At 45.0% G+C, this 25,274-nt stretch overlaps 1 protein-coding gene across 5 annotated transcripts; it reads left to right on the forward strand.

The window, feature by feature from the left end:
* Positions 1-3,934: 3,934 nt before the first annotated feature.
* Positions 3,935-24,276, forward strand: MAFF (MAF bZIP transcription factor F). Of its 5 annotated transcripts, none has more exons than XM_077339520.1 (3): positions 3,935-4,151; positions 19,478-19,548; positions 22,057-24,276. In XM_077339520.1, exons 2-3 carry the CDS (start codon positions 19,513-19,515, stop codon positions 22,468-22,470), a joined length of 450 nt encoding a protein of 149 aa, XP_077195635.1. In that variant the 5' UTR covers positions 3,935-4,151; positions 19,478-19,512; the 3' UTR covers positions 22,471-24,276. The 5 variants fall into 5 exon arrangements, with proteins under 5 accessions (XP_077195635.1, XP_077195634.1, XP_077195637.1 ...); XM_077339519.1 differs by having other exon boundaries at positions 3,936-4,279; XM_077339522.1 differs by lacking the exon at positions 3,935-4,151 and adding an exon at positions 4,289-4,467.
* Positions 24,277-25,274: the final 998 nt, after the last annotated feature.

Below are 25,274 nucleotides of genomic sequence, written 5' to 3' on the forward strand. Positions count from 1 at the left end.
ACATAATTCAGCTATCAGTAAGCAGACATAATTATTAATATGTTAGAACCCTTCCCTTGTGACCAGTTTTTGGCAGTTTGGTTAGACAGCAGGAGAAGGGTTTGGTTTTGTTTCCCCCCACAAATCCACAATATAATTGTATGTGGCAATATGATTCTTTAGTTAATGATGTTAATCTTTATGAATTAGTCCAAGAAAAAAATGTACATGCACTACATTGGAAGTACACTTGTTTTTCCTCTGTTTTCTTTGTATTAGTGTCAGCCATTTCTAGGACAGCCCCCCTCCAGCTTGCAATTTCCACTGCTTTTTGCGTATGTGCCTCAGACCAGAGCTGTTTGTCATTTCTCCCTACCCTTCAAATAAGCCAGCACTAACTTACACGCATTCATAACTGAAAACTATGTGCATTAAAATATTCTCTTCCCATTGTGTAACAGTGAAGCTCAATTTTAAAAAACAAAATTAATTTAGCTGAATATTAACAGAACAAGTCAGGCCAGTTTCAGAGTAGGTTTTTTTCAGTCCCGAGGTAAGGTAGACCTGGGTACAAGATTGAGAGACTAGATGTTTGGCCTATGTCAAAATTCGAAGTTGTCACTTGAAGAAGAGACACAAATGGACTCTCGCTTTTCAGCCCTTCCCAAGAAGAGGAAGACACATAAAGCACAGTTGCAATAAAAAAAAAATCTAGAGAAGGTGACAAACTTCTCAGTTTTCTTTTCCAAAAATAGAAATATAAAGGAGGGCTAATTAAATACAAAAACTTGAATTCTACAAATCATTTTGGAGGAAATATGAGAATTCCTGTTAGAACAAATTAGTATTTTGCAGAATATTCTGTAAACTTAGTTGTACAAATCAGATGGTCTTAGAAAATAAGACCATCGTTAACTTTGGTATATTTACAGCATTAAAGCTAGAACTAAGAACAACCTAGTAATCACCTTATTTAATTTCTATGTCCTTCCTTTTAACACACTCAACTTCAATCCAGTCCTTTGCAGAAAACTGTTTTAATTCATTCCTTTATGACCTTGAGGCTAGACCACTATACCATATTCAGTGTTGGGCTGCCCTAGATAACAGTCTGAGAGCATAGCTGGTACAAAAAGCTGTGACTCATTTCCTTGCTGAAACAGGTCACAGAGAATGCATTGCAACAGTGCTTCAGCATGTACCAGCGTTGTTTTAACCCTGGCACAATTTAACATGCTGGCTTTGACCTATACAATTCTTAGGCTCAATTCCTACCCACTGAAAGCTTGAACTCCATTTCCTGTAGATACTGATTTTTAGATACCTACCTTTTAATCCATTACTGTCCAGTCTACCAAATATGCAGGGTCATTAAATTTCAAATTTTATGGTTGTAATATATATATTCTGTTTCAATGTGTTTTATCTATGCTATAAGCCTTCTTGAGCTCTGCAAAGAAGAAAATGGTTAATAAACATTTTAAATAAATTACTGAATCTTTCCTTGACAGCTGCAAATAATAATAACAATGATGATGCTATAACTTTCTTTTTATAGGTCACGCTTCCCGGTTGGCTCAGTATGGGAAAAACAAGGCATATACAAGTAATAAAGTTACAGTTATAAACAATTATTTAACATTAGAATATTCATTAAATTATATTAAATTGTCTCCATTAAAACCTTATCAAGGGGAACTTTTATTTCAGCTGGACGGTTGGTGTTTTGTGGATAGTGCATTGCTGACTTTGTGAGGAGGGAGGCTAGGGTGTACTCGGTGTTAATTTCCTGACCTCATCCTGGGGGTCCTGGTGGAACAGCTCTATCTTGCAGGCCCTCCAGAATTGTTGAAGGTCCCAGAGGACCCTGATTTCATGAGGGGGAGTGTTTCACCAGGTTTGAGCCAGGAACAAAAAAGGCCCAGCTCTTGTAAAGGACAGTTTTATTTCTTTTGGGGGTGGGGATCCTGAGCAAGTGCTGGTCACTGGATCTCGGCAGTCTTTGGGGTATATAACAGAAGAGGCGGTCCTATAAATAAAGGGGTCCCAGACCTTTATGGGCTTTGAAGGTTAGCAACAAAACCTTGAACCTCAAAACAGCACTCCAGAAACTCACCTTTATAGAGGTATATTTGTTATGTATGCATTCAATATGACATACCTCAGGCATGCATTCAGTAACATCCTTGTAAGCTGATGGCTATCAGCTTACTGCTCCTTAATGATAGGCTTGATTCCTGTGTGCAGTACACTATGTACCCCTTTTAAAGGCCTTGTGGAGAATTCTAAAATCCCAGATTTAGCCTCAGAACTGGAGGAGCAGTATTCTGCTTTATGCCTTAGACCAGGGATACCCAACCCGGGGTCCGTGAAACTCTGGCCGTCTGCAGCCTTTCCCCTCTTGCCTCAATGGACTTGGCCACAAGCTAAGGAACTGCCCACTTCCATTGCTCTCTCTCTTCCAAGTATGAGTAAGTTCTCTTGTGGTTTCTGTGCTTGGGATGGCATGGAACCTGCACTCTTTCTCCCACCCTCAGTCTCAAGCCTCCCTGTTAATGTGGGTGGTGATGTCACTTCCAAGAGAATAGCAGGGAGGTGTGGCCAGCTGACATCACATCTGGGGCTCCTTGAAGCTTGTGAAATTATTTCAGGGACTCCTCCATGGTGAAAAGGTTGAAAAAGACTGCCTTAGAGAGAGGTTTTATTTGTCTGCATTGTGTTCTGGTTATGTAATTGTAATCCTATTACATTGTTTACTGGATGTTTTATGCTCTCTGACTGAAGCTTAAAAAAATGTAACCTATCTTGGATCTCAGTGAGAAAGGTAAACTATAAATGAAATAAATATAATTATTCTCTACTGGATGATATAAGCGATTGCATTTTACTGGGCAGGGAAGATTCCCCAAAATACTCAAAGACCCCAGAAGGTCTGAATGTCCCTGAGATTGATAGAAAGAATTACTGGTTCAGATTGTCTCAAGTAGAAGAGCATGCAGAGATTTAGCATGGTCACAACTGGACAATTTGTGGCCTTTATGTGACAACTGCCTTTCCCCAGTGATTCATCAAAGTCTAAGCCTTTATACTTTCCAGAATAGCCGTAAAACTTTCCTTTTTGATCCTGCATTCAATGATTAGGTTGATGCTAATGTGGGCAATATGAATTAAGCAGGTATTTTATATGTAGCATGTGTGTGTTTTGTTTACCTGTTGTTATCTACCCTGAATGCTGCAAGAAAGGTGGGATAGAAATAGAAATAAATACCTCTGTACCAGTCTATCTACAAAACAGTGCAGGGATTTGTATTTGATACGTGCAGTGACAAGACTAATTAAAAAAAACAATATGTGTATGTTGAATATCAAGCTACGCATGACACTAATTTTAGGATTGCACACCAGCTCCTCTCAAATATATCATGCTCTCTCTAGAACAGTACTTTATTAAACTGGCTCATTCAGCCGAACAACAGGCACTCTGCTTCAATTACTCTTTCTAAAGCATCTTCCAATATATCTCGTGTCGATTTATTCATCAAGAAGTTTCAAACTAAACTCGTTCAGGCTATATTTGAGCACTAGGGCTCATGGCTCAAGCTGCATGACAAGCAGAAGGTCAACAGATGCAATTTTTCCCCAGTCTAGAAACGGAATAGACTCCACCTCCTGATTTTCTGCTTCTTATGGACTCTGCCTCTGTCACAAAAGCGTGAACCTTCGCTTGAGCTAGACTGGTATTTGAAACAAAACGCTGCCTTTTAAAATAATAAAACCTGTTAAAAACGATATTATGTGCATTTTTGCCTTTGCATCTCTCTCTTTACTCTCAAACTGTATTCCTTAACACAGAATGACCGACACAGTGAAGCATTCCTCTTCAGAGCTTCAGAATCAACAGGACAACATTGAGGTGCGGGTCTCTTTAAAATTAGTGCCCAGCACCAAGATGGCAGCTTCCTTTCACCTCTCCCTGCCTGTGCCCTTCACTAAGATGGGGAGGGAAGGGAAGGAATGATGTCATCGCATGACTGTGTTTTTATGAATGAAAAGAATCCTGTGAGTGAGTAATTCCAGGAAACTCATATTACAACTCAGCAGCTCCCAGCGCAGAGCTGCGCTCAGCCCTTCTCCTCGGACAACAACAACCTTCCTTTACAGAAGCAACGAAGGTGATTCGAAAGCCGAATAAGCCAGCGAGGAGGAGGGGGGGTGGAAAGAGGGAGGCAGGCCTCTCCGAAGACAGGCAGAAGGAGGGAAGGAAGGAGCGCGGCAGCAAACAAAGGCGGATTTCGGGGAAGTAAGTGGCGGCTCGCCTCCTAACTCTCTAGCTGGGGAAACTTCACAGACGTCAGAGCGCCACGGACGGGCTGCGGTGGCTTTGGGGCGCGCGCGGGTCTTTCCAGACGGGTCTCTTCCGTGCCCGCCCCACCGGGAGACCCTGGAAGGGGCACCGACCCCGCTAGTGGCGGCTCTCGGGACCAGACGGTGCGTAGCGTGCGGAGGGGCTGATGTTTGTTGACCGCGTCCTGGGTAAGGCTACGCGCTCGCCGCCGTCCCTTTCCCTCTGTGGGTTATCTCCCCCTCGGCAGCGGGGCGGCGGGCCAGGGACTCTTCCTCTTCCTCCTCCTCCTCCTCCTCGCGGGGTGACTTTAGCCTGCGGTCCCCGCGCACTTCGGCACTTGCCAGGGCGCCCGCGCCAGCTGCCCGAGGCAGGAAGCCGCTCAATAACACAGGGCTTACTCATGGCACTCAGGAACCGTGCGTGTGCACGTGCCCAGGCCTCGCGCCGGCCACGGAGGCGAGCGAGCCGTGCGCTTGGAGGGGCGGCGGCGGGGTCGCGGGGAAGCTGGCGAGGGTCGCGGGTGGAGGGGGTCCTACCTCTGCTCGCCCCCCCCCCCAGCCCCATGGGACTGTGCCTTTGCTGGAAGAATGTCGCGCGGGTTTGGTGAGGTATTTGTCGGACGGAGTTGAGAAGGGGGGGGGGGGATTCCCAAACGGGGGCTGAAGCTGGATGGCGGGGGGGGGGGGCGGCGACGACACCCCCCCCCCCCCAGCTTAGTAGGAGCGCCTTCAGCTCCGAGCCCTTGAACGCCGAGGAAACTCCGGGGTCCGGCCCGTGACGCGTCCTCCGGAAAGAGCGTGGGGAGGTGGATTCCTCCAGCGGGGACGGGGAAGGGGCTCGCTGGTTTGCATGCCGTCGAGTTGGGGGGCGGCTGGCTTCCTTCCTTAAGGCGCTGGCGAGGGGGTTGCTCTCCAGTGCACCTGTTACCTTCTTGCCGAGGTCTCGGCCTCCCCGTCTGGGTCTGTGGGCCCTAGCGTGTGGAATGTGCTACTGTTGGGGCAAGAGGCTGACTAGCGGGATTTTTAAAAAAGGGCTCTGTCCAGGATTTTTGAGAAGACATCCATTTTGTTCCTTAAAGTTTCCGAACCGTGGGGGGGAAAAGGGGCCTTCTTATTAAAGTGAGGCCTGATTCAATGGATAGGAACCAGCTCTGTCGTCTTTCCTTCTCTTTGGGCATTTTGTGTCTTGGATTTTTTAAATTCCCATTGGTGATATTTCATGCTGTAAAAAAATCTGGGGTGTTCCCCACACCACTGGGGAGGGCCGCGGTTCACCTATATGGCTAATGGATGTTGGATATGCAATAGGATGGATGACGAGCATGAGGGAGGGGTGAGAACTGTAGGCAAGAGCTGCCACAGCAACCTATATTGCCTAATGGATACCGTTTTATGAAAGCTAATAATAATAGTAATAGATACCTCCTTATGGAAGCGGCCTAAACCAAGGGGTTGGATATAAGGCCAAAAATAAAACTATGTGAAAAGCCCAGTCTCTCAAAAATACGGCTGTGTCTTCTATTGGCAAGATGTAAAGATGAACTCCATGATTGTATATACTGAATAGGAAGTTGTATTTTCAATTTGTTATTGGGCAGGTCAAATGTTTATCTATAGAGAGCTTTCAGTAGTTTGACAAACCTGTAAATAGATGTTTGACAGAGAGACATACTCAAACACGCAATGAGGTTTTGTGGTTTTCACATAAACTTTTTGCCACACAGATTCTGCCTTCTGGGGAGACAAGCTTTGCCCTGTGGAAAACTCTCTGATGCATGTTTACAACTTCTAAGGAACGTAATTCTATAACGAGGGATCTGCTTCACCGTCTAGTTATTGCTCTTATTTAGAGTTTTAAAAAAATCTTCATTTAAGCTGACTCTTAGTAACTGCTTCCATACACCCTAAATAAACCAGGATCTCATTATTTTCAAAGTTCTGTGTGCTTGGCTGCAAGTAAGTTGTCAAATCATTGCTGGGAGAGTACAAAGGGGAAGGTAGAAGTAACTGGTGACTTTGTTGCTGATAATCCCATTGGTGGCTGCAGAGGATTTGCATCCGTATTCCATAGGGACAGAACACCTTGTAGTGAGGAAGCCATTATGGGCTCTGGAGTATACAAATGTTTAGCTCAGGCTTTATTTGATGGCCCTGGAAGGGTTTCCCAAATGGGTGGGAGTTAGTTAATTTGTATATATTTTTAAAATTTCTTAAACTTTCATTGGGTGGTACGACCATATATGGTCATGTCAAGCCACCCACCCTTCCCCAAATGGCCAGTGATGGGCCTGGAGGGGGTGGGAAGGGGAGTGTGTACACAGCAATGCTTCCCAACCATATTCTGCATGATTGCGCCACTTCTGGGGTTTCTCAAAGCTTGAAGAATGTTTCAGGGGGTTGTCAATAGTACAAGGGTTCAGAAAGGCTGGTTTAGATACTTGGCTTGTTAAACTACCACATACTATTCATTTGTGCAACTCACAGCTTCTGTGACAATGACACTGTTCTTATTGTTGCTGTGAAGACAAGCTATTGTTGGGGGGTTTGCCTTAATCATGAACTTGGTCAGAAAGAGAGAATTGGAAGACTAGACCTTGTTTTTAAAGGCATTGAAGGATTCTCTTACAAGCAAAGATTATTAGGTTTGTTTTAATCTGTGGTTTTGGCCAGTCTGGGAGTCCAGATAGGCATTTTTAATTTATATGATGAACTTTTCTAAGAGAATTCAGGTATGTGTAGTAGCCCCCCCCCCACACATACCATATTTTATACTTTCAACAACACTGAGAGGTAATTTATGCCTAGCAAGTATGACTGGGTTAAGATCATCCAGTGAACTTTGTAGTAATGGATTTAAATCTGGGTTTAGTTGGAAGCAGTTTCATTGCATTCAGTTCAAATGTGCCTATTCACCTCCAATGTTAATCTCAGGGCAGTGGGAACTGAACAATGTTAAGTAGAAGTAGATTGTGCATCTTGCTAATTGGCTGGGTTACTTTCTCCTTTCAGTCCTTGGAAATGTTCCGTGTTTTAAAACACTGTTCTATACTGTGAACCGACAGATGAAGGTTCACAGGTTGCTTTAAGAAGCCAACTTGTGGGCCACCCATGTGACGCCTGGGAAGGTGCAAGACTGACAGCTGAGCCCATGTTCCATTTGCTAGAATGCACCCTTGTTAATTCAGTCATCAAGCTGGGAGGAAAACCTTTTTGATATGGCATCTATTTTTGCCCTGTGCACCTCTATTACTTTCATCTGACTTCTCTCCCATTTTGCAGGAGTTGTCTTTGAATTCAGCCAGCTGAATTAGGAGATAAATGAAGGATAAGAAAATCCACATACACCCCTTATTACTAACAGCAGGTTCTCAGATTCTCAGTCTCAGTTATCATATTTGGCTGCTAAGAACATACACTGCTCTGTCAGCCCTCCTTGAATATTGAAAAATCCTCTCTACTCACCACCCTTATGAGGCTCTTCTTAGTGCCATCTTTTTACACTAGATGTAAAAGTTGGATGCCACTGAGTGACACTTCCTTTTTTGTAACTGCTTCTCTGTCTTCTGTCTCCCCCACCCTCATTTGTTATATATATTTTATTTTTAAAGGTTTGTATCAAAAGCCTTTACTAAGGCCTTTAGCTAAAATGCCTTAGGACTGCTCCACTTGAAAATGAAGCTAAGCATAAGTGACTCTCATTACTCCTGTCTTAGGCTTGCCTTCCAATCTCACTATTGCCTCCATGTTTTGTTGAATTCTAGACAGTAAACTCCTCAGGGCAGAGACCAATCTTTTAAGTGCCCTCTGCATTGACAGCACTGGCACTGAATTTAAAGGGGGGGGAACATACCTGAGCTTAGAAATAATTTTGAACTGCCTTTGGTGTAAACTCCTCTGATACAAGTAATTCTTGTGTCTTGCTGAACGTGGATTTGCGGAGCAATCATAAACAGAATTTGTGCTCTGCACAACCCATTGGCTTCAGTGGAATTAGGGTAAAGTTCCGTTTGGAATAAGACTGTTTTGTGGGGAATCCATCTTGTTTCTATGTGCTTGGAAAGCACAATTTTATCATCCCAAGAGAATTGTTTTGTGCATTTGATACTCTGTGCCAGAATTGTGTTTGTTCTCTCTTTGTGTTTTATATATATAATTATACACATGCTTACAAATATGTGCTTCCCTTGCTTTCAGAATAGCACACGCAGCACTGTGTAACATCTGCCTGCTCTGAAATAACAACTCTCTCTGAGATAATTAAACTTCATTAAATGTTAGATGCCGGATCCTTAACTAGTGCATATTTGCACATAAATTATCAGATTAATATTAATTTATGCCAATGGAAGAACTTTCTCAGAAACCAGTTTTAAAGCTGTTTAATAGGGTGACAATTCCCCCATACTGCTGCTGCACTAGGAGTTTAATTGGCAGCTCTAAGTTGAAAGACACATAAAGGTCTGCCTAGAAAATGTTAACCTAGAGCAGGGGTAGTCAAACTGCGGCCCTCCAGATGCCCATGGACTACAATTCCCAGAAGCCCCCTGCCAGCGAATGCTGGCAGGGGGCTCCTGGGAATTGTAGTCCATGGACATCTGGAGGGCCGCAGTTTGACTACCCCTGACCTAGAGCATGGTAGACTTGATGAACCAAACCTTGAACAGAATTCCTGTTCTCCATTCCAGAAATTTTATGGATCATTCATCCCAGTAAGTGACAGGACAGTTGAGGGCTTGAGGTTCCAGCTGTTCGGTCCCTCCTAGCCTCTGGATTTGACCAGAAGGGACTAGTTAACCTGTGCAGTGTGGTTTGATATGACCCATTTCATGCTCTAACATCCTAATGCATCTCTGTCAATGCAATTTGTAGCTGAAGTACCCAGCAAAACACTTTTTAAAAACACTTTTTTATTATTTATTTATTTGCTTGTTTATTTATATTTTAATTTATATACCGCAACTCACGGGAGTACCATCTCATGGCGGTTTACAATAAAACAGTAAAATTATACAACAACAGACAGATGGCGTCATGATCTGAGTCTTTGGCCTTCTCCAAAAACCCTTAATATTCAGCCTTGTTGGTTGGCCCCTGGGGCTATGCTGGTATCCAAAAATGCTGGGAGCCGGGAGCCTGGTATTAGAAAGCTGGTTGGGATCCGCAGATGGCAACTCCAATTCCCCGTCCCGGCCTCAACCAATTGACTGGGGGAAGAGCTGCATTTTACATGCTCTGTGGAACCCAGAGAGTTCCATCAGGGCTCTTAGCTCTACTGGGAGCTCATTCCATCAAGTTGGGATCAGAGCTGAAAAAGTCCCGGCCCTGATTGAGGCCAGGGAGATATCTCAGGGGCCCAGGAAATCCATACTCACAGAACGAAGAGTCCTATGAGGGGGGGGGGCATGGGCAGATAATCGGTTTCTCAGATACGTAGGACCCAAGCTGCGTATAGCCATAAAGGTCAAAATCAATACCCTGAACTTGACCCAGAACCAGTTAGTATCCAGAACCAGAAATCAGGGTCTTAAGAGGGGAGGGATATGGCTCAGGGGTACAGCATCTGTCTGACGTGCAGAAGATCCCAGGTTCAATCCCCGCCATCTATGTTTGGAGGGATCAGGTAATAGGTGATGTGAAAAACCTCTCCCTGAGATCCTAGAAAGTCACTGCCAGTCTGAGTAGACAGTACTGGCTTTAATGGACCAATGGCCTGTTTTAATATTAAAAATATTAAAAATTGAATCAAGTGCCTAAAAGGTTGAAGAAATATAAATATGAAGCCTAATGGTATATATGCCATGTGTAGATAGCGGAAAATATTCAAATATATGAAAATGTATTTAATACAAAGAAAGTTAAAAACAAGACCAAACGTATTTCAGCACGATGACCTTCAGTGATCAGACAATCATTAATTGTCACCATGGGAAAGTGCCTCTCCCCCCTCCCCACCCGAGCTCTGCTCAATTCCCTGCAACTGGTATTCACTGCAGGGAGCCAGAGCTGGATCCCGAGAACCCAGACCCAACTCTTTTAAAGAAGAAACTTCTAGACTGATTATGCATGGCATCTGCAGCACTGCTGGGCTGCCACAGATTCCTAGGGTGGGACAGCATGCCCCACCACTCCCCATGTACACATGGGGGACGAAATTCTCCGCCGCACACAATCCACCCCGGAGTTGTGCATGCGCACGCATAACTCCAGGGCAGGAAGGGTCCACTGCGTCTCACAGCAGATGGACTCCTTTGAGTAGCGTATGAGCCAAATTCATTTGGCTGTTCTTGCCCTGTGCTGCCCGGAAGAGGTATCCTGAGATAGCCTTCTTTTTCCTGGACCATTTATTCTAGGGAGTAGAAAAGTGCTGCGATATTTTTTGAGGGAAGTTGCTGGATGACAGGTGGTGGCCTCTTGGTATGTTAGCTGTGTGTCACAGACCTCTGCAGGTTGTTTGCTGTTCCAGAGCCTCTGACTCCAGGCCCATAACAAGCCATGGAATCTCATTCGTCTCATCTAAACAAGTCGGGTTTCAGCCCGCAGTTCTTCCCAGCCAGCTCTGCCTCTCTTCCGCTGTTCCCATGCCTTCCCTCACCTGACCTGTTTGCTTGGTGGCTTGTCAGGCAATCTGAAAAGCCTTGCAGGTGTATGGCCTGTGTCTGCCTGCTTCGTAGCAACTCTGTTATGCCTTCAGTATGAGTGAAGAGAAGGCGGCACATGTGGCCTTGGCAACCTTTCCCAGTTTCTGCTGATTCACAGTGAGACGGCGGCGTCTCTCCCTCCCACATCTCTGCCGTCTCTGACCCATCGTTCCTCCTCCTTCGGAGGGATGTTTGAAGCTCGTCAGTTATTTATTTAGATTGATAAGCCATCCCATCATGGGGACATGGCAGCACAGATAACAATTAACTATTAAATGCCCCTAAATACAGTTTGATTTAAAATGCGGTTACAAATCTACACCCCCCCTGGCGAGTTGAACCCTGAAAATTAACCCAGGCTGGCTTTTAAAAAAAATACTACTTCCATCTCCACAAGGAGGTAAAGATAATATTGTTGGTTTTGGAACGTCTACTGTGTCTTCTCCCCCCCCCCCCCCCCCGATAACTGCCTCTCTTATAAGGAGTCTGGCCCTTTGTGGGGTTGGTTGGGGGTTATTCTGTTTTCTGGCAGCTTTTTGGGGCACATTGAAATATTTGTTACATGCAGCACTATCTCATACAATGACGTCTACACATCCGTAGTCTTAAAATGGAATACAAATGCAGAAATGTACTCTGAAATATCTTTTCGCACCCCTCGCCCTGCCCCTGGTAATTTATCTTGAACATTCACCTTGATTAAAAACTCTGGGAAACTCAAAGGAGTGTGGGTTTGTTTTTTTAATTTTGGTTTGTTTGGGTTTTTTGCTATTTCCTGACGCTACATTAAAGAGAAATGAGCCGCACTTTTGTTGTTTTTGGAAGTCACTAGAAAAGGAAAAAAGTCATTTTTGAGGGAGTCAGTCTATAAGACCTCAGGAGCCACATGTGTCTCTTCTGACCACTGTCCATCAACGCGGCACCTGCCTTAGGTTTCAGGAAACTGGGAAAGGCCATTAACCTTTCTCGCTTGTGCTTGGTGCAGTTCTTGAGGGGCAGGCTTCATGCCATTGAGGGAATTAAATATGGCTGTTTTGGTTGATGGTGACTGTGGCTCTTTGTGAGCCATTGAGTCAACACCACTGCTGTAAGAAGAGCTGGTTTTTATACCCCACTTTTCACTACTCAAAGGAGTCCCAAAGTGGCTTACAAACACCTTTCCATTTCTCTCCCCCCAACAAACGCCCTGTAGTGGAACCCAGAGAGCTCTAACAAAACTGCTCTGCAGGAACAACTCTAACAGAACTTTAACTAGCCCAAGGTCACCCGGCTGCATACAAAAGAGTGGAGAATCAAACCCATTTCTCCAGATTAGAGTGTGCCATTCTTAACCACTTCATCATGCAGATATGGTGGGCCTCAGTTGTTTATCATAGTTTTGAGGGACCTAACAATGCCAGGCCTGAGAGTTGGAATCCATGTGCTTATTAAGGTGGTTTCCAAATTATTTCATAAAGGCATGAGAAAAACTATTTCCTCTAATATCTAGCTCAGCATTTCTCAACGTTTTTACTATCGAGAACCCCCTGAAACATTCTTCAGGCTTCAAGATGCCCCAGAAGAGGCGCGATTGTGTAGAATATGGTTGGGAAGCATAGCTGTGGACACGCCCACCCAGGACCCCTCCCTTCCCAGCCCCTCCAGGCCTATCATTGGCCGTTTTGGGAGGGGTAAGTGGGCAATATGACCATATATGGTCATATTACCTGATAAATGTTTAATAGATTTTTAAAAAATATATTAAAATTAAGTAACTCCTGCCCATTCAGGAAACCCTTCCAGGGCTCTCAAGAACCCCCAGGGTTTCACAAAACACTGGTTGAGAATGCCTGATCTGACTGATCCATGAGACCAACAGAAGGTATGGCTTGCAGAGTTACGCTTGTGTGCTAATCCTAGGGGTACATGGAACGGATTCCGCACGGAGGCATAAAACGAACGCCGCCTCCTGCTTGCAAACACGTGATAGTAAACTGCATATTTGCACGCTCCCATATTTGATGGGAGACTCCACCAGCATTATCATGCTGTCTCATCACGGCTTTTTGCCTTCCAATGAGGCAGCGGAGAAGCAGGAAGCATGGACAACCTAAAGTTTTCCACAAGGTCCTCGGGTTGCCAATCAACACAAGCCACCAATCCTTTCACAACAGTGGTTTTTGGAACTCAAACTTCCTCTCTCCTGAGTTCCGAAATTAATTTTAAAAAATACACTTCCACGTTGCCACAGGGACATGCCTCGACAATAAATCATTTATTTAGATCTCTTTTGGGGATTCTTTGTATAACAGTCTGTCTTTATGTTCAGGTAGATTTGTGATAGGCTGGCCATGGTTATTGGACCCTGATGGTTGTGTGATCACAATGAAGATTTAAAACATAGAGCACAGACGCCAAGTTAAGGGCTGCTTCATCACATGCTTCCCCCCCCCCTTTCCCCGTTCATACCCCACCACCAGAAAACACAACAGGAATTTGTTTTAGATTGGGTTGCTACCTGATCCTAATATTACTGAATACACTGAAAAGAACATTTTATTTAAACTGAGGGCACGTCACTTTGCAGCCCCATAGCTATGTGGACTGTGCCATTTAAAAAAATCGATCTGGAAATGGGGATTGGAAGGCGGGTGTGAGGGGTGGGCACAACACTACCGAGACTGTTGCACATTTCTCCATTCAGACGGGCTTGCCCCTGTTTGTGCTCTGATTTGCCGCGTAACAAGAAAGGGGAAGTGGGATTTTGCGATTTCCTTCATTGCAGAGGAAACTTGACAAAAACCCATGCCACCCACTGGAGAGCTATGGGTTACTGCCAGAATCATGAGGAAGCAGCACTAAAACCCATGAGCGATGAGAGGCTGGGCAGGGGAAAATTCCTTGTGCAGAATCAGTTTGGGTTTTGCTATTACATTAGTTAAAATGGCAAAAAGGAAAACTTAAAAAAAATTATGGTTACACTTTGTATTTCTAATGATGTAATAAACAGAAGGGTAGTTTTCCAATTCCTAATCTGATGGATTCATAGGAAAGGCAGAAGGAGAAATCCAAGAATTCCTCAGCAACCATTTGTGTGCCCTGTCTTGCCTGTAATGCTAATAATCCTCTTGGGTATTTAAACAGAACATACTATTGTATTTCTGCCATAGTATCACAGGGTAATATCATCGAATCATAGAGTTGAAAACATCTACAGGTCCTCCCCCCCCCTCCCCGACTGAGAGGTCAAACCTACCGAGGGCTTGTCAAAGTTGCTTGTTGAAATGTTGTTCTAGCTGATATGTTATTATTTGTTATATTGATATTGTTCTCTGTGAATGTTGAATATGTAACGCCCAGAGCCGTAGTGAGGGGCGGTATAAAAATCTAAACAAATAAATAAATCTCCAGGGTCATTTAGTCCAACCCCCTTCAGAATACAGGAAATTCACTTTATATATCCTTTGTCTATATCAGTGGTCCCCAACCTTTCTGAGGCTGGGGACCGGCAGGGTAACTGCCTCGCCTGCGCATCGCGCATGCACAGGCCACGCCTGATTCCCTCTCCCCACCCTCCCGCAGTAAGAAGCTTCCCGGGCCGCAAGCTTGTGGCCTGGGAAGTTTTTTACTGCGGGAGGGGGGCGGGGAGAGGGAGCCACGGCCCGGCGCCAAGGCCTTCGCGGCCCGACACCGGGCCGCGCCCGCAGGTTGGGGACCACTGGTCTATATCATGAAAGGGAAGCAGTTTGTTCTCGGACCCTTTATAGCAGCCTTCCTCAATCTTTTTACTATTGAGAACCCCCTGAAACATTCTTCAGGCTTCAAGAAGCCCCAGAAGTGATATCCGCAGGCTACACCTTCCTGCCACACTCCCATAAGTCACATGTCACCAGAGGTGACATCACCCAAACACATCCCACAGCACAGGAAGCGACAGCACAGATATGTTTTCAGATGGTTTGTAAACACAGAACCATACCTACACTCTGGGATGACTATCAGTTTGCTCTTCTTCACCAAAGGGAGCATGCAGTAGGAGCCTGGAGAAACAGGGCAGGGGCAGGCCTATGCTGGTCCATCCCTTCCACCCCAATCAGTGCCATAACAGGACCAGCAAAAACCCCAACAGTTTGTGTGTGTGTGTGTGTGTGTGTGTGTGTGTATACGCACACACACACACAAGAAGTAGTAGTGTTGGTTTTTAAATGCCATTTTTCTCTACCAGATGGAGTCTCAAAACAGCTTACAATCACCTTCCCTTTCCTTTCCCCACAACAGACACCCTGTGAGGCTGCATGTGGGGAGCAGGGAATAAAAAAGTTGGTTCTTATATGCCGCTTTTCTCTACCAGGAGTCTCAAAGCAGCTTACATTTACCTTCCTTTTCCTCTCCCTACAACGGATACCCTGTGAGGTAGCTGAGGCTGAGAGAGTCCTGATATTACTGCTCGGTCAGAACATATTTATCAGTTCTGTGGCAAGCCCAAGGTCACCCAGCTGGCTGCATGTGGGAGAGAGGGAATTAAACCTGGCTCGCCAGATTAGAAGTCCACATTCCTAACCACTACACCAAACTCTAATCTTTGGGAAGTGAAAGGAAAAAATCTCAATAAAGCACACTGGAAAGGATTCTGGTACAAAGCATTCTTCAGCAACATTAGCAAATTAACAGGCCATAAGCTCTCAATGGAACTTGGCCCACAGTGGCTTGTGGCTCACTCTTTAACTGATAGCAGGATGTATTCTTGTGTCTACTGATCCTCCATGTCCCCCTGAGGACTGGATATTAAGCAGGATACATAATTGTTGACTTACAATTTATTGAATTACTATATATGGACTGTTTTTGTTTTTGTTTTTGCTGTTATCTTGTGTGTGATCACTTCTTTGAAAGGACCAGAGCAAGCCTATGTTGCTCCATCACACACACCCCAACAATAGAAACGGCCCAGTGGCCTATTCTCCTGGGCCAGGCAGCTAAGGTAAAATGCTTGTTCCCCACAACGGTAGAGGAAGGATGTTGGGCTCCTCCCACATCAAATAACTTCATACAGCTGTTCATTTGTTCTACGGAAAAAATGATTGCCTGGTAACTTAAAATAAGATGTACTCAATGCATGTATTTTTAAAAAGTGACTATCCACAGATTATTCATGTGCTTAGTAGACTTGCCATGTCCCCTGCTACAACAGATGTTTTGGTAAATCTCAGAAAGTACCATGGCAAGTCTTCCCCAGAAGTGATGTCAACATCCTGTCATGATGCTGGCATGCCAGTCCTTGCCCCCTAAATGCTCCTGGAATTGCCAGCACTGGCCTAGCAGCCCTTGTTCTTTGCAACTTGTGAACAGGGCTGCATTGGTTTATGCAATGTGCTGAACATGCTTCCCCTTTGCCTTCCCCCTTGAATGTGTTTTAACTGTACTGATGGTAATTTTTGTCTTTTTACTGAAATGCAGCCGCCTTGTGAGCTGAAATCATAATTTGTCTAAGATGAGACAATTTAAGTTACAAACATTAGCATGGTTTTGCTTGCTGGTGGTGTTTAAGGGTCATGTGTTTGTGGCCTCTGCTCAGATTTTGACTAGCCTTTGTTCCTAAGGGGAAGACTCATACTTGGCTGTGAGTTCTAGAGGGAAGTTGGCAATGCCCTTAGTTGTGACTTGCTGAAGTCCTGCCCTTCTCAAACAGGCTGCTGTGTTGGCTCTGTGAGACTCAGGGGCCTCTTGTCTCTCCAGTTCCTGGGCCCATGCCCATCTCCGCTTGCATCTGTCCGCAGTCTCCTGTCTGGACATGTCTTTGTATGAGCAAAACAAACAAGCTTGGATAACTTTTCCCCTTCTCTGCCTTTTTTCTCTGCATTCTGAGAGAATGTTTGTCTCTGAGGACAAGGAATCTTCCATAAATACCTTTGGGCCATAAACTTTTACTTTTTCTCAGAAGAGGAGTGAAAAATGCCAGTTGTGATAACCCGTGACTCAAGGAAAACAAGTGGGGATTTTAGAGAAATCCATGTATGATCTTCTGCCTTTGGCTTCTTCCCTGGGTCTGTGGAGATCCTACAAAGTAAGGAATTAAACCCAGTTGCTGGAAAAAGCGACATTAGCTACTCAGCTAAGATGCCTTCAAATTGCTGTTTTTTGAGAGATCGAGGGGTAGTCAAACTGTGGCCCTCCAGATGTCCATGGACTACAATTCCCAGGAGCCCCTGGGAAGTGTAGGGCACTTTATCCTGGAAACATCCTTCTATGTGTAGAACTTGAAGTATGAAACTAGGGCTGAATATCTAAACTCCACAACACAATCTGTTTGCTACACAAAAGGAGCAGGCAGGATTGTGTGTATGGGATATAGCTGCATATAGGTATGGATATGTGTAAGCCCTACATTAGCTAAGGGAGAGGGAAGGTATCTGAACCCCCAGCATGTTATGTCCTCTGAGAAATTCACGAGCAACATCCATGTAGGGTTGTACATGATTGGTGTTGGGCTCTTTTTCCCCAGCATGTTAAGTTTAGCAGATTTTTGGCTGTGACCATGCAGTCTCTGAAAATGTTAAGGGCCTCAAGAGGAACCGTTTCAGAGCAGACCTAAAGGAGAGTAACAGGAGCCATGCATTGGGAGGGGAACGCTTTGCCATATTGCTTGGCCTGTTGAGTTTCCCCCATGAAGGGGGCTGTCAATATTATACTAGCACAACAAGAAGAAATGGCATGCTATAGTGAGAAATAAACAACAGAGACTTGTGGAAGAGAGAACAGTATTACCTGTTGCCCTCTGTACCACACACATTGGTAGTACTATATATATAATATTTGCCTGTTCTGTCTTCAGCCTTCCAAATATATATAATATATTTGCCTGTTCTCTCTCCAACCTTCCAAATGTGATTCGCTCAGCTTTGCCATAATCCACAGAAAACACACAATGCCTTCTCAATTGTTGAGTCTTCATTAAACATAAGCCCAACCTTCCAAGGTGGAAAGGGTAGTGCATGTGGGTTCCTTCATTTTATTTTCCTAACAAGGGCTCACAGAATTTATTTTTAGTCAGATCTTTTACAGAACTGTGCTAGTGTTTGCATCAATGGAAATGAATGAGAAAAATCCCATTCTTCCATGAAACTGCTGATCTACCAAAAAGGCCAGCAGGGTAACCTGGTAAAATCTAATGCAGGGTGCTTTGATTCATCATAACTTAAGCTCTGATAAATTTTGTTAGTTTTTTAAGTGACACTGGACTTTTGCAGCTTCTCACAGGACCATTATATTCAAATCTTGGAGACCATATAAAGTGATGAAAAGAAATTCTCTTCAGGTCAGGGCCTGAAGCATCTAGGGCTTGTATTTGTACAGGCAGGTAGGCAAGCAGGGTTTGCAGACTTAGTTGCTGTTTTGATTAGTCCCTGTAAAAGGTATTTCCTGGCTTTTGTTCATGGATTTTTCTTTTGAGCACAGGGTTACTTGAACCTCTAAAATTTATCAACAGGGCCAAAAAACGCATGGTTCTTAGTCAGAAGGACAAGTTGGGGTTGTACAAGAAATGGGGGGGGGATATGATTTGGGAATTCCCTTCCTCACATCTTCAGATCTTCCATATTCAGTAAGCTGACAGGGGAATGCACAAAATAATTTCCGTTTTTCTGCCCCCTTCTTCCCCCTCCCTCCATTTTAACTAAACCTTTTCCCCTCTCAGCTTTTTGTGCCTCTTGGGGCATGTACCGTTCTGATCAGGCCGTGTTTTCCCTGTTTTAATAAACAGTTTCCTTGCATTCCTATTGAAACTTCTAAATATGTAGATACCTTCTAAGTGGGTGGCCTCATTTTGCTGCTTTTTGTGATTGGCACAAGCCACCCAATTTACTATTTCGTATAGTTCTTCCTATTGCAGAGGTATTTGTTTAAAAGATACCCTTTCCCCAGCATGTATTCCCCACCCCGGCCCCCATGTGTCTCTTTCCAGGCACTGGCATTTCAGGGACACACCCACTAGCTGGCTCCCCACGGTTTCCTCCTCCTCAGGAAATGTTTGCCCTTGTGCAGTTTCCGGGAGCTTCGGGCCACGTCCAGTGGAGAGACACTGCAGGGTGGAGAGGATGAATTGCGTCTGTCTGACCTCTGTTTGGGCCGATAGGTGGGCGAGCTTAGCGGACAGCATGCTGACATGGTCCAGTTTGGGGAAATTAGAAAGGCTTGTTTTGAAAAGGTTACTCAGAAACAAAACAGACCCCAAAAGCATGACTCACTCTGACGCTGGGACTGTGATCTTGTATCTCTCCGTGGCTCTGCTGGACCGAAGGATTGTGGAACATTAAAGGATACCTCCACCCACAGAAGCACAGCTTTCTTAGAGATCAATCCAGTTTTCTGTTTCATGTCTTTCTGCTTGCTGTGATGGCAGGGGAACCTGGGCCTGGGGACTCTGACAGAGTAACTAGAGAGGCACCCTCCTGTGTGCAAAAGGCTGCTTTCCCCAAGACAGCGTAAAATACATAGGGGCAACGGGCAATTACAGCTGTTTTTGTTGTACTCTATTACAGGGGCCTTCCTGGGGAAGAGTGGAGTGCAAGGGAAGATGTCAGCTGACAGCTTGTCAAGCAAAGCCCTTAAGGTAAGAGCCTGTCAGTGCTGAAGAACAAGCCTTTCCCAGTCATAGGTTTCACGTGTCTTTAAACCAGCATCAGGGCAGACCGGGATCTGGGAGGGGGGTCACAATTCAGCTCATAAAACTGTCCTCCATGGCCCAACTTAGAACAATTCTTGCCCTAGGCAAAATGTTTGCATATCCCTGTATATTCTGCTTCATTTGTTTGTATCCAAATTCCCCCCCCCCCTTGGTACCTTGGAGAGCCAAAACTAGCTCATTTTGTACCCAAGGCAAGAATACAAACGTGTACCCCCCCTATACTTCATAGTAGTTACTTTGGTAAAAGAACAAAGACGTAAATAGCAAAAGTAATAGTAACACAATGTTTATTTTTAGTCATGATATACTTTTTCTATGCCTCTCAGCTTTTTGTGCTCTTGTTGCACTTTTTGTGCACTTGTTACAGTTCTGGTACCTTGCTCCACTTCCATGTGTTGGCTCCCTCTCTTCCTTATTTCATAAACCTCTTTCCTGCCTGAATTTATTGTCCATCTTCCTCTTGCAGCTCTTGCATTGTTAGGTGTACACCCATGCAAGGCATATAATACAGCTGGAAAGAATCCGACAAGCTCTGCAGAATCCTGATGGTCAAAACTTTATTTTTTAGTAGGAGGGGTAACCTCCAGATAGAGTCTAGAGATCTCCCAGGATTATAACTGAACTCCTGATGACAGAGACCAGTTAACCTGGAGAAAATGGCTGTTTTCAATGATGGACTCTATGAGGTTCCATTACACCAGGGGTAGTCAAACTGCGCCCCTCCAGATGTCCATGGACTACAAATCCCATGAGTCCCTGCCAGCAAATGCGTTTTGTAGTCCATGGACATCTGGAGGTGTGCAGTTTGACTACCCTGCATCACACCAAGGTTCCACCTTTCCTCAAACCCCAGCCTTTGCAGACTCTGCTCCCAAATCTCCAAGAATTTCCCAACCTGTAGCTGGCAACCCAATATCTGAAAGACCAAGTTTCTAATCCTCACAACTGCAGAAATATGTGTTAAAGCATGCAGAGCGTGTCAGCAAGAGATTCCAGTGGGGGTGGAGCCAAACAGGGAATCAGCTTCAGCATCCTTACCTCTTGGCCCATGGCGTTCTTCCTCTAAGAGGGTGATTGTATGAGTTTTGACTGTGTGTTGTTGTTGTCTTTTTATTTGATCTCTTTTTATTACCATGTGCAATTGGCACCACATTTCCTCTCTTGTCTTGATTAATTTCTAGGGAGAGGGATTGTTCATTTGTTTCTGCTGTGTTACAATTTGACATCCATCTTTAAAAGATACAAATGATGGTATGATGGGCATGAAACCTTGTTAGGTCTCTAGGATCCCCATTTCTACCCCACACTCAGTAAAAATAATAGGCCAGAAAAGTAGAAAGATAATACTTCATAGTCAAGAATCTTATTTTCTATGTAGGTAATGCATACCACAATTTCTACAGCTCCAGATAGTATATTCTCTTACGTGTCAAATATTATTAATTTATGTGCATGTATATAGTGCTATTTGCTTTTGTATTATCAGTGTTACTGTTCTTTGTAATGGTGAAAATTTTCAATGGATAAAACAGCCCAGGAATTGACACACACATATATACATGCACCCAGCTGACTCAACTAATCTCCCCTCACAACTCTCCTAAATTGAGCAAGTTAGGGAATGAGGGGAAAGGAATGTAACTTACTGCCATTACCTTCTTGACTTTTTAAGAGTAGGGAGAATTCTCTTGTCTAAAGGAGGGCCCTTATGAAATAAATGGCTATGGGGCTAGCTGGGCAGCCAAAAATGGTACTCATAAAACAGAGTTCAAGGTATATGCAGACCATATAACAACTAAGAAAAGGACCCTCTTCATTTGAAACCTGGTAAAAAGGGATGCTTTGGACTGACTCCTAAAGAAAGTAAGGAAGGAGCCAGACAAGTCTTGAGATAGAGAGCATTCCAAAGATGAGGTGCAACCACTGAAAAGACCAGTTTCTGGTTCTCACCCACCTCAGATCTGTAGATGGGGGCCCAAGAGCAGGACTCAAGAGTAGGCCTCTCATTTAAATGATTGGGGCAGAGAAGTTTCTGCCCCTAGCCCCAGTTAATCATCCCTAAGGAAATGAGTAGAAGGACTCTTAGCCTACTTATCAAGTTTCCTGTAGTCACTATGCTAAAAATCATAGAGACTCAGGAAGGCAACCTAGAGCAGCACCCAGAGGTGATATCACATTTCCCCCAGACTCTGCTGAGGCATTGACGGATACCCCACTCAAAATGGAACTTAAGTGCAAGTTTGTATGTGTACATCCTTTTTTATATATTACATATAAGAGCATATTTGTTGTAGAATTTGGGTTTTCTGGTTGAAAAATATAGGACTTGCTGAATTTTCTCCAGTTTTTTCACCTGAGCTGACCAGCACTCAGTTACATTCTGTTTCCTGTATTCCTTCCTTTTGACACTTACCTGCTTGCTTCTGTGAACAGATCAAGCGGGAGATGGGCGAGAACACACCACACCTGTCAGATGAGGAGTTAATGGGCTTGTCGGTGCGGGAGCTCAATCACCATCTGCGAGGCCTTTCCAAGGAGGAGGTGACCCGGTTGAAACAGCGCCGGCGTACACTGAAGAACCGGGGCTACGCAGCCAGCTGCCGGGTCAAGCGCGTCTGCCAGAAGGAAGAGCTGCAGAAGCAGAAGACGGAGTTGGAAAGGGAGGTGGATAAGCTGGCTCGTGAGAATGCTGCCATGCGCCTTGAGCTCGACGCCTTGCGCAGCAAGTATGAGGCGCTGCAAGGCTTTGCCCGCACGGTCACCGCTCATGGTACTACTGCCAAGGTGGCTACGGCCAGTGTTATTACCATCGTCAAATCTGGCTCCAACCAGGCATCGTACTCCTAGTGCCTACAAGCAGAGATGTGAACTGAGTCCTGTTGCCATTCCTCTGCCCAGCTCTCACCTAGAACGGCTGTAGCTGCACTGGCCCCTTCTCCTTCTGTTTTTCTTCCGCCATCTTAAGGAGACTGAATTGACTTGAAGACAAAATGGCTGAACGTTGAACTTCCTCCTCTGTCCCTTGTCTTCGCTGGGAGAGGGTGGGAAGGTGGTGCCTAATTTGTGTTGTTTTTGCTGTTAATGTGATCCCTGAATTGGAATGCAGTGGCCAGTTATCCTTTCCCCCTTCCCGGTCTGCTTTTCTCTTCCCACTTTGTATGTCTTTCTCCCCCTCTAAGTTAGTGTAATGAATTGAAGATGGATTCTCCGTGACATCTGAGAATACAGCTATAGAGAACGTTGGGTTGTACAGATTGCAAAAGGGAAATACCTTATTGGGAAGGGAGCAAAAAGGATGCTAAGTTGAAGTTAAGGGTAATGGAGAGGAAGGGTGGGACATAAATGGAATAAAAACCTTGTCTATAAGATCCAAGGAGTAATCTAGGAAGTCATAAGAATTGATTACCTTTCCAATCTCTTCACAAATCAGGTTGTCATTGTCCTGTTTGCAAGGATTGGTATGCATCCCAACGTAAGTGAGCGGCCCTAAGCTATGAAACCCCATGTGATGAGAGTATTACAAGACCAACCCCAGGGAGTGTGGTTGATGAGCAAGCAAGCTTCATAGCAAGACAGGAAAGGAGACATTAGATGAGGCAAGGGGAAAGAAGGAAAATTATTGTTGGGTGATAATGAGGGTAGGCAGAGGAAGGAGATCATGAGGTCCTTGTTAAAGCAAAGTTGCTGGCATACCATATGGTGTATCAAAGGAGAGGCCACTGCTGGCTCCAGCTGTGAATGCTGCAAATGCTGGCTTGTGTATACCTCTCCCCTCCAGTGGTATTGGGCTGAGGAAGAGTAAAAGAGCTGTATTTTTTTATGTGCCCGGCTTTTGACTACCCTGAGGAGTCTCAAAGCGGCTTACAGTGGCTTGCCCTTCCTCTCCCCACAACAGACACCCTGTGAGGTAGGCGAGGCTGAGAGAGTTCTGAGAACTGTGACTTAGCCCAAGGAGCATGTTGTAGGAGTGGGGAATCAAGCCCAGTGCTCCAGATTAGAGGCTGCTGCTCTTAACCAATACACCAAGGATACAAAATGTCTGTCATGGGACAGGAGCAACTTCATAAGTGGTGTGCGTGAGGTGAGGAAAGGAAAGATGGGGTTGAGATGAGCTAAGAGAGAAGGATAAAGCACGTGAGATGGTTGGATAGGAAAGTGGCAGCAGGGAAGCCTTTCGGTTCTAGTATAAGCAGCACAATTTGCCTGACTTTGCAGCTGGTGTGCTGTGGATAGTAGAGTGGGTGCCACAACTAGGGAACAAACAAGGAGCATAAGTCCTCTATTTCCTAAGAAAGCCCGGTGGGGCCAAGGTCCTACTGGGCTGTATCAACTTGTTTGAAAATGAATAATAGGAAGTTGAAGCATTTCCCACCCTGACTTCTGGAGGGAATTATTTACATTTTCGTTGTTTCTTTTCCATTGGATGGAAACATTAGAAATCAGGAAAGAACTCCTTGCTATTATTGTGGAGATAAATGTGCAGCATAATAGCAGCAATAGAGAAGAACTGCTATTTTTTGGCTGCGGTGTTGTTCCTCTAACTTTCTCTTCATCTAGGGCTGTAAGTTAGTTTGTGGCCACCTTTTACACAAACCAAAACCGAAAGCTCCTATAAGAGGGGGAAGAACCCTTGGTTGCCCCCATCAGCTAGACCAGGGGTAGTCAAACTGCGGCCCTCCAGATGTCCATGGACTACAATTCCCAGGAGCCCCCTGCCAGCATTCGCTGGCAGGGGGCTCCTGGGAATTGTAGTCCATGGACATCTGGAGGGCCGCAGTTTGACTACCCCTGAGCTAGACAAACAAAGCCCAGCCAGAGGGGTGGGGTGTCTGTGTGTGTGGAAGAGCAAAGAATTGGTGCTGCTGTTGAAATGTCTTGTGCCCCGCTGTATTTCTCTCTCCACCCTGTTGGATCCTGCTGCATTACTGAAGCAAAAGATCTGAGGAAACTCCTTGCTAAGTACTCAGAGTCTGACTGGGATGTCTCCCCCACCTTCTCAAGAAAATGGGGGAACATTCTTGGATTTTCCAGTACGCTGTTGCTGTTCGGGGCCACAGGGCTAATTCAAACCCCAGCTGAAGCGGGAAGCTGGATATGGGTTTACTTCTCAAAATTGTTCAAGGGTTTATGGTGCAAGTGTGGCTTTTAACAACCAGGTTGCCTCTCATGATAGGGCACCCCAACTTGGTTGGGTTGGGTTGCCTGATTAAAACATGTCGCTTAAGAAGAAGCCTCCGTGGGCCAAGTGGCCTTTGTCCATCTGCTGTCACGTGTCTATTGGCCTGAGAATGTTGTCCAAGCAGGAACCAAGGCTGTAGGTAGACCCTCCATACCTAGGAGAGGCTGCCAGGTCAGTCTTTCTGATTTAAAAACAAAAATCAAGGGAGGCCAGCGGTTAGGGCAGGCATGGCTTGGATTCAAGGGGTCCTTCCTAAATGACACAAAGGTTAAAGGACTCGTAAAGGCACCTTTCCTACATAGCGTATACATATAACATAGGAACCAGTGAGTGTTTGTGAGCAGTCACTTCTAGGCATTGTACCATTGTGAGTTATTTAAATGGCAAACAGTTACCCCTCTAATTCTTTAGACATATGGATGGGTTCACCCATCCTGCAGTTTACTATGACATCCACCCCCCCCCCCCGCCA

This window comes from Paroedura picta, chromosome 5 (assembly GCF_049243985.1).
Source record: "Paroedura picta isolate Pp20150507F chromosome 5, Ppicta_v3.0, whole genome shotgun sequence".
NCBI lineage: Eukaryota > Metazoa > Chordata > Lepidosauria > Squamata > Gekkonidae > Paroedura > Paroedura picta.